The sequence below is a fragment of the Aspergillus vadensis genome (assembly GCF_003184925.1).
Source record: "Aspergillus vadensis CBS 113365 unplaced genomic scaffold BO88scaffold_13, whole genome shotgun sequence".
NCBI lineage: Eukaryota > Fungi > Ascomycota > Eurotiomycetes > Eurotiales > Aspergillaceae > Aspergillus > Aspergillus vadensis.
In genome coordinates this window covers 370,261-386,235 of record NW_020292051.1, presented here as the reverse complement: position 1 = coordinate 386,235, position 15,975 = coordinate 370,261, and the positions used below count along the sequence as shown (strand labels likewise).

The 15,975-nt window shown below is 49.9% G+C and overlaps 5 protein-coding genes across 5 annotated transcripts; 3 read left to right on the top strand and 2 right to left on the bottom strand.

Moving 5' to 3' along the window:
* Nucleotides 1-2,804: 2,804 nt before the first annotated feature.
* Nucleotides 2,805-4,366, top strand: BO88DRAFT_463686 (uncharacterized protein; the record flags this gene model as incomplete). The annotated part of the gene is made up of 2 exons (XM_025711279.1): nt 2,805-3,853; nt 3,922-4,366. The coding sequence occupies 2 exons, from the start codon at nt 2,805-2,807 to the stop codon at nt 4,337-4,339; spliced, it is 1,467 nt and encodes a 488-aa protein (XP_025562328.1). The 3' UTR covers nt 4,340-4,366.
* An 875-nt stretch (nt 4,367-5,241) lies between these two features.
* BO88DRAFT_463682 (concanavalin A-like lectin/glucanase) lies at nt 5,242-6,528 on the bottom strand. The gene is made up of 4 exons (XM_025711278.1): nt 6,149-6,528; nt 5,959-6,083; nt 5,553-5,883; nt 5,242-5,485 (listed from the first exon to the last, which is right to left on the bottom strand). Exons 1-4 carry the CDS (start codon nt 6,427-6,429, stop codon nt 5,419-5,421), a joined length of 804 nt encoding a protein of 267 aa, XP_025562327.1. The 5' UTR covers nt 6,430-6,528; the 3' UTR covers nt 5,242-5,418.
* Nucleotides 6,529-8,347: 1,819 nt separating this feature from the next.
* Nucleotides 8,348-9,950, bottom strand: BO88DRAFT_463678 (aminotransferase class-V; the record flags this gene model as incomplete). Its single annotated transcript, XM_025711277.1, has 1 exon — nt 8,348-9,950. Exon 1 carries the CDS (start codon nt 9,827-9,829, stop codon nt 8,348-8,350), a length of 1,482 nt encoding a protein of 493 aa, XP_025562326.1. The 5' UTR covers nt 9,830-9,950.
* Nucleotides 9,951-10,409: 459 nt separating this feature from the next.
* On the top strand, nt 10,410-11,055 carry BO88DRAFT_58988 (uncharacterized protein). The gene has a single exon (XM_025712987.1). It carries the CDS (start codon nt 10,589-10,591, stop codon nt 10,913-10,915), a length of 327 nt encoding a protein of 108 aa, XP_025562325.1. The 5' UTR covers nt 10,410-10,588; the 3' UTR covers nt 10,916-11,055.
* Nucleotides 11,056-14,841: 3,786 nt separating this feature from the next.
* Nucleotides 14,842-15,774, top strand: BO88DRAFT_463677 (NmrA/HSCARG family protein; the record flags this gene model as incomplete). The annotated part of the gene is made up of 1 exon (XM_025711276.1): nt 14,842-15,774. One exon carries the CDS (start codon nt 14,842-14,844, stop codon nt 15,772-15,774), a length of 933 nt encoding a protein of 310 aa, XP_025562324.1.
* Nucleotides 15,775-15,975: the final 201 nt, after the last annotated feature.

Here is a 15,975-nt window from a genome sequence, read left to right as displayed (position 1 = left end):
TCCCGCTTAGTCTACTTGTAGCGCCAGATGCGACGCGGTGCATCCCATCCCCGTCCGGACGTGTCTGCCGACAGAACGGCATCAGCCATCGACAGCTCCTGCCAGCTCCGATGGTCGCTTCCCCGCAGAAGAACCGCGTGGGTAACGAGGAGATACTCGGCAGATAGCTCGAGGGGTGGTGATATCTATCTATCAACCATGTGGTTTGACTAATTTTCGTTCCTCACTTGCTCGGCAGTCCATCCAGACTAGACCAAGGAGTATCTAGTGGCCATAGATTGCAATCCCTCACATCGCCCACTATCCGGAAGCTGGATCCGCTAGGCAGGTTGGGGCCTAGACAGCAGCCGGTCGCCTCACCGGTGCAGGAGCTTAAAGCTAAAGTGCAGCAAGCATTCCACTACCGTGCAGAAGATCGCCATATTGTCGCAGCTTCTGTCGATAAGCATTTTTGTCGATGGCTTTATCACGGTAGATAAAGACCGAATATGATTGATTAATTGCACTTTTATTCGAATCCTCCTCTAATGCCTTGATAATCATGTTGGTCATGACATTGCTGGGGGGCAATCTCGCTAGGAATGTGCCGTGGTGTGCGTGGCCACTTTCTGCAACACTTGAGAAGCGAGCGGGCGAACAATGAACCGGCCTGTGCTGCAGGTACCCGCCACCCCAACCAACAAATCACAGTGGCGGCATAGAATATCCTTCTTCTCTCTTCACCGGAGTAGCACCCTCCGAGTCCGAGCCGTCTTTTCTTTGATTATGATTTTTGTTGAGCCTCCCGGTAGGTGTTTCGGGCCCGATGGATCGTGTCCGCTTCTCATTACTGGATCCAGATTATTAGCCCTTGGCCGGAGGAATGGTTCTGGAAAGGAAGAACATCCCTAGGATCCATGATCCATACTTTAGCGGTAGTATCATGTATGAATGGTTAAGGCCTGCCAATTGAACGTGGCATATTAGATGCTAGAGTGTGGACATCATGATGAAGCCCATGGCTTAATGGAAGTGTTCACGCTTGGAATGAAGGACAGTAAAAGTGGTGTCAGAATGATTTCAGCTTTTGGTAATGTAAATGGGATGATCTTTTGGGCTACGAGAGGTGACGCACAGCCCAGCCCCATCGGAAACAGTCCCATATACAGAATGAAGCATCTCAGATGGGTGGGTGGCGAGGCAGAGGCAAGGGAATACGAGTAAAATTGAGTTGCGCGCATCGGAATGTGCCGAGACCGACTGTGTGACAAATTATCGCCGGCTGTTATCTCCGCCGCTTATGTTGCCGGTCGAGTCACGTGGACCAATTTCCGGGCGGAATCTCCCTCTTCCGCCCCGTTCCTTGTCCCTCATGTCCATATGGCCATTCAGCTGTCGCCTCGGATCGCATACTAAGTAGATGTCTCGCTTATCTCATTTCCATGGATCATGCTACCCGTGACAGATCCGATGCTCCTCTTGTGCCACTCCTGATGCTCGCCTAGTATTGTCGCGCCGTCAAGAAATGCGTGATCTCCGAATAACATCAGACATTCCCAATCTTCGAACCCAACGAATCACTCCTAGATGAGGTCCAATAAATGCACCGGTACCCCGGATGTCTCCAACGACACCAGATCAATGGTTGATCTGCAGATAATATTACAGGGGGTTTAAGGGCTATGATGTCATGAGCAGAGGGAGAATGAGGCTGTTCTGGTATTTCATTGGCTAGGAGTGTACGGATGCTCGGCGGATTGAATCCTTCCGGGCCAAAGAGATGGCTTGCGTGTCTTCTCTTGCTTGCGACCGAGCCCTCTTTCTGCTGGTAGGCCCACCACGTTTTGAACTCATGTCGCTAGCTTTGCTCTCGCAAGCTCCTCTTTTTCATGAGGCGAGACGTCAATTTACTAACACGCTTGCAGATTCTACAGCTTTATCACAGTGCAGCCTGGAGGCTGTGACTGGAGCAGATTGGAACCGAATCAAAAGCGCCACTGATTCGCAGACTAACCCAACGTTAGAGACAAATACGAATGGACAAGTTTGGGCGATCATCTCGCTTGTGGAATGAGCCATGATGCAGCTGCAACATCGATGGATTTAGCCGCCCTAGTGAGCCTGGGGTCTTGCTGGAATTTTGCTTCCCTCGAAGCGGGCCCCGCCCCAGCTTAACTTCCCTACATGCAATTGTATACTTCGGTCCGGCGGGTAGTAGATAGAAGCAGTTTAAAATCTCAAGTGACACGCATTCAGTCATGAGCTAAAAGCACACCGACATTGTTGTACAACATCCGAAACATTCTTACTGAGCAATGGGCATGAGCATGCGATAAAACTACAATCTGAGACACCACTGAAGCTCCCGTCAACAGACAAACCGAAGACGGGTCGTCGCCATGCATTGTATTTCATGTTATTCATTTCAGATGTGACCTCAGACAATGTATTATGCATGCTTAAACGATAATAAGTTGATGGGAACCCCCCGTTGAAACCGAAGACTGGATAAGGATAGTCCAATCATGACTGGCTGCATCAACATAACAAAGAAAACATTGTCGATCCAGTCATGATTGCAATCAGTAATGCAACAAATAAGTGTAGTTCTGCTCTTTGTTCATTTCGCAGTTTACCGTTGTTCCTCACCAATTTTGTCCTTGGGTGCCCTTTCTCTTTGCAAAGAAGATGTACTCATCCGTGTATAAGACGCGCGACCTTGCTCCACACACAGAGAGCAAAGTACAGGCTGACTTCACCCATCTGTCTGATTCATTGCTATCCATCAAGGTTTTCCGTCAACTATACACATCCTGTACATCACAATGGAGAGCCCATCGGTCAGCTCGATGACCATTTCGGCTCTACAAAAACTCAACGACTGTTTGCAACACGCGACACTTAGGAACTGGGCAGAACAGATGAAGACATACTTTGAGAAGAACTGGAGACATAAACTCCGAATTTGCGCCACCTCCAACGGGATTTATGATGACAGCGGGTTGCATTCAGACGAATTTGTCCGACCGCATGCTGTTCGACGTTTGAAACAGCTCATCGAGGGGCTGGATGAGTGTATTGAGACACTCACGAAGCCTGAGGAGTGTCTGTTTCGAGGCTGTGCTGACCAGTCCCATGAGAGCAAAGAAGATGTCAAGTCATCGGAACCCGGATGGGATGAGTTTGGCCCTAAAATTGAACGGCCGGTGAGGCCTGAAGGAGGCCCCAAACTCACTGAGATGCTAGAGAAAGCCCAGCAGAGTCTTGAAAAGCTTGCTTTACTCGCAGAAAGAATGGCGGATCTCTATAACGAGGCCCGGGACTATGAAGCCAAGGCCAAGTTCACGTACGTGGACTATCAAAAGCTGGATGACCCCGACTATAAGCATTACCGTGATATGGATGTTGAGGGCCTGCGCAGCTTGAAGAAGCATCTTATCCGGGAGTACCATCAAGGATACTCCATCGACTTCCCCGAGTACAAAGCCGGAGCTAGTGAAGGCTTACCCAGCGGTAAACCCGCACTGGCTTATCTCGAACAGGAACATCGACAGCAAGTCCACCGCTTAATCTACGTCATACTCCGCCGACACCACCGGCTGAGCCTGTCGCGAAAAGCAGCGGAGAAGCGGGCCACCGCGCGGGCTGCAGATAGTACTGGCGACGGCAACACCACGGATATTCTATCCGAGAACCCTCCAGCAAATGTATTCCAACCCCAGCTGCCATCCACCGATGAGATGAGGCAGTTGAAGCTTGCCTCTTGGTCGAACGCCTCTTCCTCAAAGTCCATCGAGGGGCAGGAGCGCACATTCCAATGTCCATACTGCGGTGACATGCTCCTGGAGGCCGACTCGGAGCGCACAGCCTGGTAGTAAGTTTCCAACGAACTCCTAGGACCTCACAACGACAGAAGAATCCTTCAACTAACTATTCGAATAGCGAACACGTAAACCACGATCTTCTACCATTCACCTGTCTCTGGTCATGTTGCAAGCAGGAAGACCCGAAGGAATTCGCAAACGTGGTTGAGCTAACAGCCCATCTTGAAGAGAATTTCGGGACCGTCGAGCACTGGGTGTGTGATACCTGCCTTTCTCAGGGAAAGTCCTGCAATAATTGCGAATTCACGAACAAGAGCGATCTTGACAAGCATCTTGCTTCGTTTCATCGGAACAAGAGTAAGAGTTCGACACCCACCACCCGGCTGGAAGTCCCCAGCCAATGCCCGCTGTGCCCTCGGAAGCTCATCTACAAGAATCGCGGTCCTGACTCGCTGTATCCCCACGTTGCAAATCATATGGAAAGGTTTACTACCCTTGCATTGCCGGAGATTGGGGGTGAGCGGTCGGGTCACTGAGAGGATAAGCTTGCAGCTTCCGTGTAGATTGGGAATAAAGTGGGTTGTAGTAGTTAGATGAATCGTGCTTTGGATGTTATGTCTATGCTATCAGAATGTGAATCGCAGTAATGACAACTATCATAATTCGCTACTCTACATGTAGACTGAGGATCAGCGTCCCCCTTCAGTAACCAATGATAAATAATCCAGCAACTCTCAAATCCAGAAATCAACCCCACGGCACGAAACGTAAGGGCATTTCCCCGCGAACTTTATCCCTTCAACCAAATCTGGTTCAACGCGGGGGCAAACCTTAGACACGGCCAATCCGAGTAACTTTCTGACATTCTGGAACGAACCGACCAAGTCAGCGTGGCCACGGATTTGTTCCGATGCTAGTCTACGGTCATAACACTCTTTGTTGGTTGGTTCTTCTTACCGTCTCATATATTCTTATAGGAATCCAATCCTTTCATGATCTAGATTAAAGTCGACTCTTTCACCCGCTGTTTGGTTTCATCTGAAGGAATCACACCGACGAGTTGGGTTGTGTCGACCTCTTATAACGAGATAACAGAGGTAATAATCCGTGACAACTTAAGATGGGTTGAAGATATATATTTCAGTTGGCTCTGGTGGATGTAAGTTCTCTTTGGAGACAAGTTTCTTGTTGAAATTCCTTGGGAAAGAGAGGATGATCTTATGTATGCGAATATATATTATGTGGTATCGGTTTACTACAAAGACTTGGTCGATCTTTGTTTATTCTCTTCGTCGTGTCCCTCTTTTGTTAGCCCTACTCATAATCAATAGCAAGATTAACCCAGAAACACAATACTTGATCTATCCAAATAACCCAGCAAAAACACCCGGTTGTTGAGCAAGTTGTAATTTTGTGTTACAATAAGCATCTTACGCAACAAGGTTAACGTTTAATTTTGACACTTCGGATTAGACTTATGTCAAGGGTAGATATGTGACAGCTGCAGTGTTACACAAGACTAGCCATAGGAATTTAATATCCAAGCCCAAACACTCTCACAAAAAGGAATAACATCCCGCAAGAGTTTCCCCCGAATACCGCTCTTGGATATGATTTAATCCAGGTTAATCTGCAATCCCAAGGTAGCATTCATAACGGAGTTACCGTAGAAGAACTCAGTACTACAAACTATCAGCATCTCTCCACCGAACCCAATATTCTCAAAAAGAAAAAGAGGTATAAACTCACCCTCCATTACCAACATTCACATACGCCTCTTTCGTAAACTTGCCCAACTGGACCAACTCCAACAACCACTCCTTGAGATCACCCTCAAAGGAGCCCTCGAACTGGGTATCAGGCAACAGCGAGCTGACAGTGACGCCCGAATCCTCATTCACGTCCTCGTACAGCTTCCAGGACGTGCCGAAGAGGTTATCGATGGTGGCGACGGCCCCGTTGGTCCAGCCGATAGGGAGCTGGCCGCCTTCGTATTGCAACCAGAGCATGAGTTCGTGGGCGGAGGTGGAGGTGGAGTCGCCCTTTGTGGGGGAGGTGATGAAGTCGAAGCAGACGTTGCCTGTACCATTTATTATTATTGTTAGTATATTGATTATCAGGATAGAGTTTGGGATAAGGAAAGGTAAGGTATTACCCTTAAAGGCAGTAGAATTCGTCCTCGACCAAGTATATTCCGCTGGGATGGACTCGATAGCCGAGATCTTGGTCTCCAGGTTCTCGGTTAGTCCGACGAAGGAGTATCCCTTGGGGACATTGTTACTGTACATCTATTAGATAACTTCGGGAACAAAGGGTTAAAGGAAGGAGGGAGGGATGTGGCTTACGTGCTCTCTACATATTCAATATCAGTCACACTACTCCAAACGACCTCCTTCGTGCCATTCGTGGAGGTAGTCATCTCGCCGTAGTCGGTGCACTGGGTACCGACGATCTCATCGGCATTGTAGAGCATGTTGTACACGATCCATGGCGAGTCCTGGAGGATGATGTAGTCGTAGTCGCCGCAGAGGGAGGTGGAGGCTTGGGTTTGGGCGCGGGTGGTGAGGGCGGGCAGCGCCAGCGCTGAGGAGGCGAGGAGGGGGAGGAGGGTGGTTGAGGTGAACATTTTTGACTATATGTTTTTCTGAAAGAGTGGACGAAGTTGAATAGTAAAGAATGTATGTATGTATGGTTGAATGAATGAAGAACACGCCAGGTGTGGAGGAATTTACAGTGTTGAAAAGAGTATGGGATCAGGATCAGGTTATAAAAGGTTAAGCTTAATATCGGGTGTTTCTAGGTGAAACCTTCTGAAACTGCGGTGGGGAACGGAGATGCTCCTTATACGATCTATCATCGAACGAGGGTCTACGGCATATTAGGATATTATGGATATGATATCTTTTTTATTGAGATGTAGTTGTTTGAGAAATGCATTATTGAGGGTGGGAAATGGGTATTGGCAATCTGAAAGGGTGTCCTCGCAAGCATATCGGGCGGGTTAGGGTACCATGTTCCGTCTGGCGGGCCACTCACTATGACCAAGATCGTAGAAGCATTAGCATTGGCATAATATCACTCAGGGATAGGAGTATAATAGACTATATTATAACTCTACCAGGGAGAATGTAGACACCTTACCCATGACAACATTACCCCAGAGGGCAAGAGATGCCGTCCCAGCCGCAGAAAGATTGCCACAGTACCTAGACCATGATCTCAGCCATCCACACGCGCACGAACCACCCATACCTCCAGGCTGACGCGTCGAGGCTACACGGATAGTTCGTATCCGAGGATCACGGCCTGCAAGCGAAGGCAATAAAGGCAATCTAGGTGTTAGGCAACGAAGGCAGCAAACTGCATAATTAGGCGCACGAGAGTATCTACTGGTTCACCATCAGAGAGCTGCATGTTCTACGGCTGACAGCTGATACCCGATGAACCCCCGAGACACCAGCAGGTTACATGCGAAGCGCTCGATCGGGGGATCGGAAACAGGCGCTCAGCAGGAGAAAAGGAAGCCATTGCCAGTCTTGGCAGGGACCGATGCCCTGTTTCGGTATGGTGGGTCAGGAGGGAAGTGAAAGGGCTGAGCTGATGGAGTGCTGGGCACCTGAGAGAGTTACTCCGTATAGATCATACTGGCTAAGCAAGCAAGCAAGCAAGTAAGGCATGTGTCAGGGCTAAAGATTAAAAAGTACAGGTTGGCAGCGGGACCGAGTAATTATCCCTGCATGAGCAAGATAGAGGAGGAGGGGATCATCCATACTCAGCACCGCCACAAAATATCCAATCTCAGATCCTTCGGGGGGCTCGGGGTTCAACCCCTCCCGATGATGGAAGAACCAGATCGAAACCGGTTCACTCAAGTGGGGAAGGGAAAGACACTGGTTCATGCAACGTAAAGTAAATCACATCATGGGTCGCAGCGGATGCGATCGAGAGGATCGGCAGCAGCAAAAAGCAACGCCCACGAGGCTGTGGCGCATGTCGATCAATATGTGGCTGTGCATTATAGAGGAGGGATGATGATAGAAAGTCACTTTTTCATCACATCAATAGCTTTGTTAAGGATCCTTGGCTTGATCTCAGCTAGCCCGGATATGCTAGATAGATGAGCTGATTGGATGGATCCCCAGACCGAAGGAGCACCATCGTGCCCTACTACTTGCTGCTGCTGCTGCCCCCCCGGTTCGAGGTGCCCTATATTCGTCTCGGCCCCGAGCCATCCGCGCCCCTCTTCGTTCGTCTGCATCAAGCATAGTGAGATCGCTAGTCCAGACCGGCCAGATAGCCGATCTAAGACAGATTCACATGCGTGGGGGGCGTTTAACCGGGTGAGACTAGGATGACCCAAATATTGGTCCCCGTCCTAGTAAGACGAACTCGCCCTAGCACGGAATACAATCAATAGTGCAGGAGTGCAAAGACCAATGAGAACACCTTTACTCTAAACACTTTAATTGGTATGACAGCTATACACAGAACATTACGACAACAGATGGCTCGATAAACATGTACACATCCACATTCATACCCCGCTAGCACCCATCACGCGGGCTAAGTCCACTCGTATCGGGCACCCGGTCCCGGTAAGTCTTGGTAGCAAACTCGAAAAATCGATCTACATCTGCTGTATTCGAGGCCACGCCAAACGATACCCGGATGGCCCCTCCCGACGGAAGACGACCAATGCTGATGTAGGTGTCCATCGGGATTAGGCCCTTGCGGAGACGACGTCGTACGCGCCTCAGCGGCCGCGTATCAATCCGCAAAGCCTTCTCTGCAGGCCCTGGATTGCAGAAACAGCCAGTGCGCAGAGAGATCGAGGCAGTTGCTGATTCCTGCCCCACAATCCGCTCATCCACAATATCTCCTTTGGCGTCCAGGAAGTTGAAGCAAATGGTGCCGCCACGACGCTTGAGGTCGGTGGGCCCGTAAACTTCGGCCATCGGGGAACCATCGCTGTGACGGAGTTCGAGCAGCCGCTGGAGGAACCAGCCCGTAAGGCAGCGCACTCGGGTGGAGATCAAAGACATGTTCACGCGCTCCAGCCATTCCAGACCCACTTGGACATCCGGAATAGACAGGAAGTTCAGGGTGCCATCCTCAAACCCGGCCTCGTCGGCGGCCATGACGTGCCAGGTCAGCGCTACCCCCACCGTCTTGACTGTCCCGCCGGAGAACCAGGGCCGTGAGAGGCGACTAAGAGCATCACGGCGGGCAATCAGACAGCCTAGACCGGTGGGGTAGCCGAAGAGTTTGTACCAGCTGACCATAACAAAGTCAGGCTGGGGGTTCTTGGGAGACAGATCCAACTTCTGGGTAGGCAGATATGCCGCAGCGTCTAGGAGCACATCAAAGCCACATTGTTGGGCTAATGTCACCCACTCGAGGGGATGGCGCACTCCACTAAAGTTGCTCTGGGCTGGATAGGCAAATAGTCCCCGATCACGGTTCGGACGGCCTCCTTTGGTCAATGCTAGTCGGTCTCGTCCCCACTCCCACCAGTGGCCGCCGAGAACTGATGCCAAAGTAGCCGGACTGACTCGGAGCTCCGGGGACTGCACAGGCACATAGACGGTGCGTGCATGCTTTGCTCGAGCGTACTCCCGGATTCCGTTTACAGAATTGTGGTTGTCTGCCGTCAAGATGAACTGCTTCTGCCGGGAGAAAGGGTAGGATTCTCCAACAAGACGTGCTGCTCCCGTAGCATTCTGAGTGAAGATGACGGTATATGTGTCGGGAGAGGCATTAAGGTAGGAAAGTACGTGGGCGCGCGCCTGCTCGACGAGTCGGGTGGAGTTTTCGCTAGTGGGACTGACGGAGTGCGGGTTGCCAAAGGCCTGCTCCGTGAGGCGTGCATTATGAGCATGATACTGTTCCTTGGCTGCGAGACCAGAACCGGTGTAGTCGAGGTATGTGTGACCCCGTTCGTCCAAGTAGCTATACTGGGTCTCTCGCAGATGATCCAGAGATGTCGTCTGGGCGTATTCAGGGAAGGTATCCAAAATGTTGCTCATCTTGTATAACTATATTATGTGGAGGATAGAAAAAGAATATTATGGCCAAATATCTGGACAGGTGGAAGGATGAGTATGGCCGAGGAAGTATAGGAGACAGAATCGGGATGCTCAATAGTCCAATTTATATGTTGTAGAGTGATGGGAATCACAGGAGTTATATAGACAAACGGGCACAAGTATTTGAGGGTGACGAGGAGGGGTGAAGATAGACAGATGAGGAAGGAGCATGCCAAATCATTATCTCAAAACCCTGTCCAACTCCAACATCAGCTTTCGTCTTGCTCAAACTGGAAACATGATGAATGGGGGCTAGGTGAAGGGCTCTACTGAGATACAGCTCTCGGTCTAGAGGAAGTGAAGGACAGAGCTGGCGCCGAGCGGTGCCTGAACGGGCCATTGCTGAGATGTGATGACTAGTGAGTGGTGCCCTACAGGCCAGACGGGTATTGTGGTCGAGAGCCACTAGGAAGCACTAGACACACTGATCGACCCCCATGATGCTGTCAGATGAACTCTCGTCCGTCAGCCTCAAGCTAACACGAACGGCCTGTTCACGCCCCATGGTTCGTGCTACCCTGTCCCTTTCTCTCCCCCAGTCAGGTCGCTGCAAGCCAACCTCACAGCAGATCAAAAAAGTTTCCCTTGCACGGCCTCTGCTGCAGGTCCCAGTCACATCCGCTGCGTAATCCCTGAACCCTCATCGCCCCATTTTCAACAACGGCCCCGTCATGGCATCTTACCCAAACCTGACGATCCATGGCTGGCGGCTACAACCGATCGTCTCTTCAAGCCAACAATGTTATCATCGGAGATGGTAACCCCGAATTCGCCACCAAAGGACTTCAGATAAGCAGGACTGGGCTGGCTGAAGGGCACCCTTCTTCGTGTCCCATCACACCAGTCTGCTCTCTACAAACCGGATCGACTAGACCAGCTGGATGCGATCGACAATGCCACGCGCTGATCAACGACCACAGTAACTTACTAGATCTGCGAACCGATCAAGTCCTACCTTTCGTGGTAAGACCTGGACATGGGATAGGGTTGTTCGTTCTCATGGAGGCCGAACAAAGGCATTATTGAATCTACGCACACTCCAGTGTGAGCTGCCAGCCAATAGGATTGGTAGATGCTGTTAGCGATCCGAAGTCAAGTTTCTCCGGAAGGCAGCATAGGCTACGCTATCTGCAACCGCGTGCACTCGAGCATACTAGTCAAACTTTGTCGCAGATAGCGCACGCGCAACGCACTGATTAATTTGGAGGGAGGGGGAGTGTGGCATCCCCTCACGGCGTCATCCCGAGGCTCAGCCATACTCCCTCGCGCTGGCTTGCCGTCCTGGAGGAAGAGCCAAGACAGAATCTTACATGCAAAGGCACCCGTCAACCTGATTATCTCCGTTCACATGTAAGAAGGTTCGGATGAGGCTCTGTCGCACCGGGGCATGGCTCATCAGTCTGACGGAGGATGCGACCGTCAAGCACCTCCCAGTAAGTAATCGCCTGGGTGGTTCCATCAGAGCCATCCACAATGACTCTTTTGTCGGCTAAATGCCATGATGACGGTTTCCCAACAACCAGCTATGTTCTCGGGAGAGGACAGGATTCGTCGTTGACATAGTAAGGACATCAGTTATCTGGACTGCATGTTGTAGGATCTGGAATCAATGGACGACCGTGCGCGCCTTGACCAACAGTGTTCGCGTTGGTGGAAAATGGGAGTGTGGCTGTCGCGAATGAAGTTGTTGGGACGAAGGATGGAAGGATGGGAGGGCAAAGATGGGAAGGGCAAGAGGGTAGGGGAGGATCACGCGGTGGAGAGGAAACAAGAGGGACACTCCGGCCCGACCCGTCCATCTGCCCGCACTGTCTTTTCTCTTTTTTTCTCGTTTTCTCCCATGAAGTCTATCCTAGCACTAATATGCCGTTCCTATCGCCTTGACGGATGGTAAAACAATCCTGAATGGATCATACTGATTCGAGTGTCCACTCAACTCTACAGAGTTACCCATTTAGCTCCAATTATAGGATGCTTTCTGTACCCCACCGGTTCCTTAGCATCGCGATTCTAAACCGAACCCTCTCCGATGCATCTTCTCCAAGACGCCTACGTCACTCGCAGTGGTTGGAGCAGCCCGGGTCACGAAAGTTGTCATGGATTCATTGGTGTATCTCATATGCGACCGTAGCTAGAGTCCGATGGTAGCGGTCAGTGATAGTCCATTCGAACCCGAAACGCCCATGCTCCCTAGACTGTCTCTATTTCCATGGCTAAGCTCATTCTTGTGATGAATAGGTTATCCCTCTATCACTCCATTATTTGTCAGTAACCCCGGTCGGATTGCAATCTGGGCTAATGTGCTGCAAGGAAGACGCGCCATTCAAATAACAACCACGTGGGTCAGGGTCAGAAAGGGATACGGGCATACTGCTAATGTCAGGGACAGTCATTCATCCAGCAGTCAAAAGGACATGTCTAGAAGCTATGCGTAACATCAAGCTAGGATACACAGTGTGACTGGTCTACATGTTCACACCAGTAGGTCAGGGCTGAAATTGCAACACGTACTGTAGGGACTAAAAGTTGCTACGAACGCACAACGCTAGCCACAGCAGCGACGATGATAACGTCGAGAACTTTAGATAAGCGCCCTATCAGACGTGCAGGTAGGTATGCTAGCGCAAAGTCTCTCGGTTGTCAACGGGCCTATCGAGATATCACGAGGACAATTCGCTGGACTGCATTAGCAACAATGGAAAAGGGGCGAGGCGGAGCATCCCCTGCCACCTGCACATTTCTGCAACTATTCAATCTGCCTTCTCCCCCCACGACAGACCGATCGTGGACGAAATAGTTGGGAGAGTGCTAGGCCAGGTTTACAACGACCGCACCAAGGGAAACCCCCATTTCATTCAATGGTCGGGAAATCCAAATAAGTCATGACCTAGACCGACTCCACCTGCAGTGCAAAAAATACCCAATGAGAGTAAAGGCCTATTTCTCTACACCTGGTCACTGAGCATTTCGGGAGATGCAGATATACCACTTTGACGAGCACCTAGTCCGTGTTACCGGTATCCAAGTTCGCCTAAAAGGAAAATCGGAAAGTATTTGCGTGCAACAGAACATGCTCAGTAATCTCTTGAGGGCGATTGATAACCCCTCTGAAGTAATACAGCAGAGAAATCCCCATAGAGCCTTAACGGGGCGGGATAACAGGCGCTCATGTTACGCATGCAGTAAGCCTCGCAGCCACACCGAAGGATCACAACAGGCGCACTCCACGAATCCATAAATGATATGTGCTTCATATGACAACCGGAAAAGGCTTGGAAGTCTGCCGCTTCGGGAAATTTTGAGCATCGCAGCTTATTGGTCAAGACGACAACACAATCACGGAAACTGACGTCGGATTATTGGCCACCAATCGGTGACTGACAGAGGGGCTGCGATAAATATAGGCTTGTAATGGTGTTGATTTGTCATTCCGCGATTGTCACTCCAGACTTGCAGGCGACTTAACACATATGTAGCATGTGAAAGTTGTCCTATTTGACATGAAAGTCTAGTCTAGCTCTAATTCCGCGCATGTTTATTTGCATACTAGCTTCAGCCTTTGTCGGGCGGAGGAAGCACTGAGATAGGCTAAACGTAAACGTTCCAGATAGATCCCATCGTTGTGCTGGAGTCGATGAGACTCGCTCTACTGACCAGAATTATGACGAAAGGTGGGTTACTTGCCGAAGCACACTAGCTACCAAATTCCATATATCTGGGATGTGAATACCGTAGCGCAGCCCACTGTGTTATATATTGGCTTGTACTTGTCTGAAAGTCCGGCAAGGCCTATCCTTATATATATTACCTTGCTTCTTTCCATTATCAGGCAGAAACGCCTCAAGACTCATTCAGATGTATATCAAACAAACCCTGCCCTATGTTATGTTCATTGTCGGTAGCGGATTATATTCATCCAGTCTATATATTTTTCTTCGCCCTGATAATACTCAGTTATGACTTCTTCACAAGTAGAAGGGGGCCTATGCCTTTCATGTTTCGAAAACCCTTTGCCTGGATATCGCGAAGATTTACAGTATACCAGGCCCTGTCATGTGGTATTCCGATAAACTAACATGCGCTGAGACAGCAGAAGAACAATAGCCAAGGAAATTAGAGGTCTGTCGCCTCTCGAAGTGGTTCAAGCGCACAGTATGAAGTTCAGGATGGGACGCCCTAATGCAATACGAATGCCAGCACGACTCTTTACCTGGTTTTTGTGGGCGGCCGAGTCTGTAATATATGGCAAGATCAGGATACAAGCTCCCGGGTCTAAATATAAACCGGATATCAATGCATGCAACCATACAACTCGACTACCTTACGCGCCTCCTTTCAGAGGCCTGAACGACATATTCCACAATCTTCTCGTTACTAACGGAATTATTCTCAGGCTCAGTGTTGTGAATGGCGGCACCAAACCGATTGATCATGCAGCAGATCCCTCTACGCATTGTGTCTACAGTGACATGACTATATGCGGACAGTATTTTCTTACTCCGAAGAAGCAAATCGATCAGATTTGCTTATCATAACGGTATCCCCAGACTTTCCAGATGACTACCCAAATGTAACCGTGGCAGCGAACCAAGGACAGCCAACGTCAATCGACAGCCATGAAATCTGCACAAAGAAAGGATTATGCTTTCGGGGAATATCAAGAATACGGCACTAAGGCCATCGCCATGATACCAGCGGTCGGACTTAAGGGTCGGACTTAACGAGCAAATCCTAAGATCCATAGTGTACAGGGATATTTGAATATCGCACACTCAACATCTTCGGACTCCGTTCTTTGTTCCGAGATGCAGAGTTTCGCTGCTCGGTCTCCGTGAGAATACGAGCGACTCCTTTGTCTCCTACAAATTGCAAGGCCTCGTGCGCCGCCACCTTGCAGCGACAACTCCCAGCAACAACAGAATCAAACCAAAGCCAGAACTACCTCAACCACAATGTCCAAGATTCTAGTGGTCGTAGGCGCCACCGGCCAACAAGGCAGCTCCATCGTCCACACTATCTTCTCCGACCCCAAACTAAGCCAGGAGTATACCATCCGAGGCACAACTCGCGACCCCAACAGTCCAAAAGCACAAGACCTAGCATCCAAAGGCATCGAAATCGTCGCAGCCAGCTTCGATGACCCCGAATCACTCCAACGCGCCTTTACAGGTGCACATGTCGTGTTTGCAAACACCCCAACAATCTACGACGGCCACACCTACGAGCACGAAGTCACGCATGGCCGCGCCCTAATCAACGCCGCGGTCGCAGTGGGCGTGCCCTACTACATCTACTCCACTCTGCCCAGCATTTCAAAAATCTCCCAAGGATGGCTAAAGAACGGCGGCCATTTCGACGGCAAAGAAGAAGTGGAGCAGTACATCCGTACGCAACCGATTCGAAGCGCCTTCGTCGCACCAGGCTCATTCATGTCGAATTTCCATGAGACCATGGCCCCGCGACGTATGGAAAATGGTGAATACGCTTTGCTTTTGCCTGTTCCGGCTCATGTGAAGCTCCCGTTGATTAATACGGAGGATGATCTGGGGAAGTGGGTGGCGGCCATTGTGGCGGATTTTGATCAGTATGAGGGAAAGGTGCTTTGCTGTGCTACCGCGATGTATAGTTTTGAGGAGATGGTAGAGACTATGAGCCGCGTGTCGGGGAAGACGGTGGTGTATCGTGAGGTGCCGGAGGAGACTTGGAAGGGGTTTCTGCCGGAGATGATGAGGGATCATATTGTGGATATGTTTACGCTCTTCAGGGTGTTTGGGTATTACGGGGATGGGACGGAGGAGAAGGTGAAGTGGTCGGCGGAGCAGGCGAGGGGGGAGTTGACTACGTTGGAGAGATACTTGAGGAAATATCCACTTAACCTTGAGTAGATGGATTGATAGTACATTGATTGCAGAATGTGATGGCAGACTGATGGCGATGAAATGACTATAACGTCTCCTGCGGAGCCTTTTCTTCATGTATATTTTTGTCTTTCGAAGACTATCATACCAAGATAACCTTGAAAGAAACAGCATCAAAAAAAAAAAAAAAAAAAAAAAAAAACAAAAAAAAAAAAAAAAAAAAAAAAA

What these genes read in the sequence shown, in the direction of transcription:
- BO88DRAFT_58988 (XM_025712987.1), top strand. Translation starts at nt 10,589, where the DNA reads ATGGCTGGCGGCTACAACCGATCGTCTCTTCAAGCCAACAATGTTATC.
- BO88DRAFT_463682 (XM_025711278.1), bottom strand. Translation starts at nt 6,429, where the DNA reads ATGTTCACCTCAACCACCCTCCTCCCCCTCCTCGCCTCCTCAGCGCTG. An exon ending in ATTGAATATGTAGAGAGCAC is followed by an intron (nt 6,084 to 6,148) that starts GTAAGCCACATC and finishes ATAGATGTACAG; the next exon opens with TAACAATGTCCCCAAGGGAT. An exon ending in GAATTCTACTGCCTTTAAGG is followed by an intron (nt 5,884 to 5,958) that starts GTAATACCTTAC and finishes TAAATGGTACAG; the next exon opens with GCAACGTCTGCTTCGACTTC.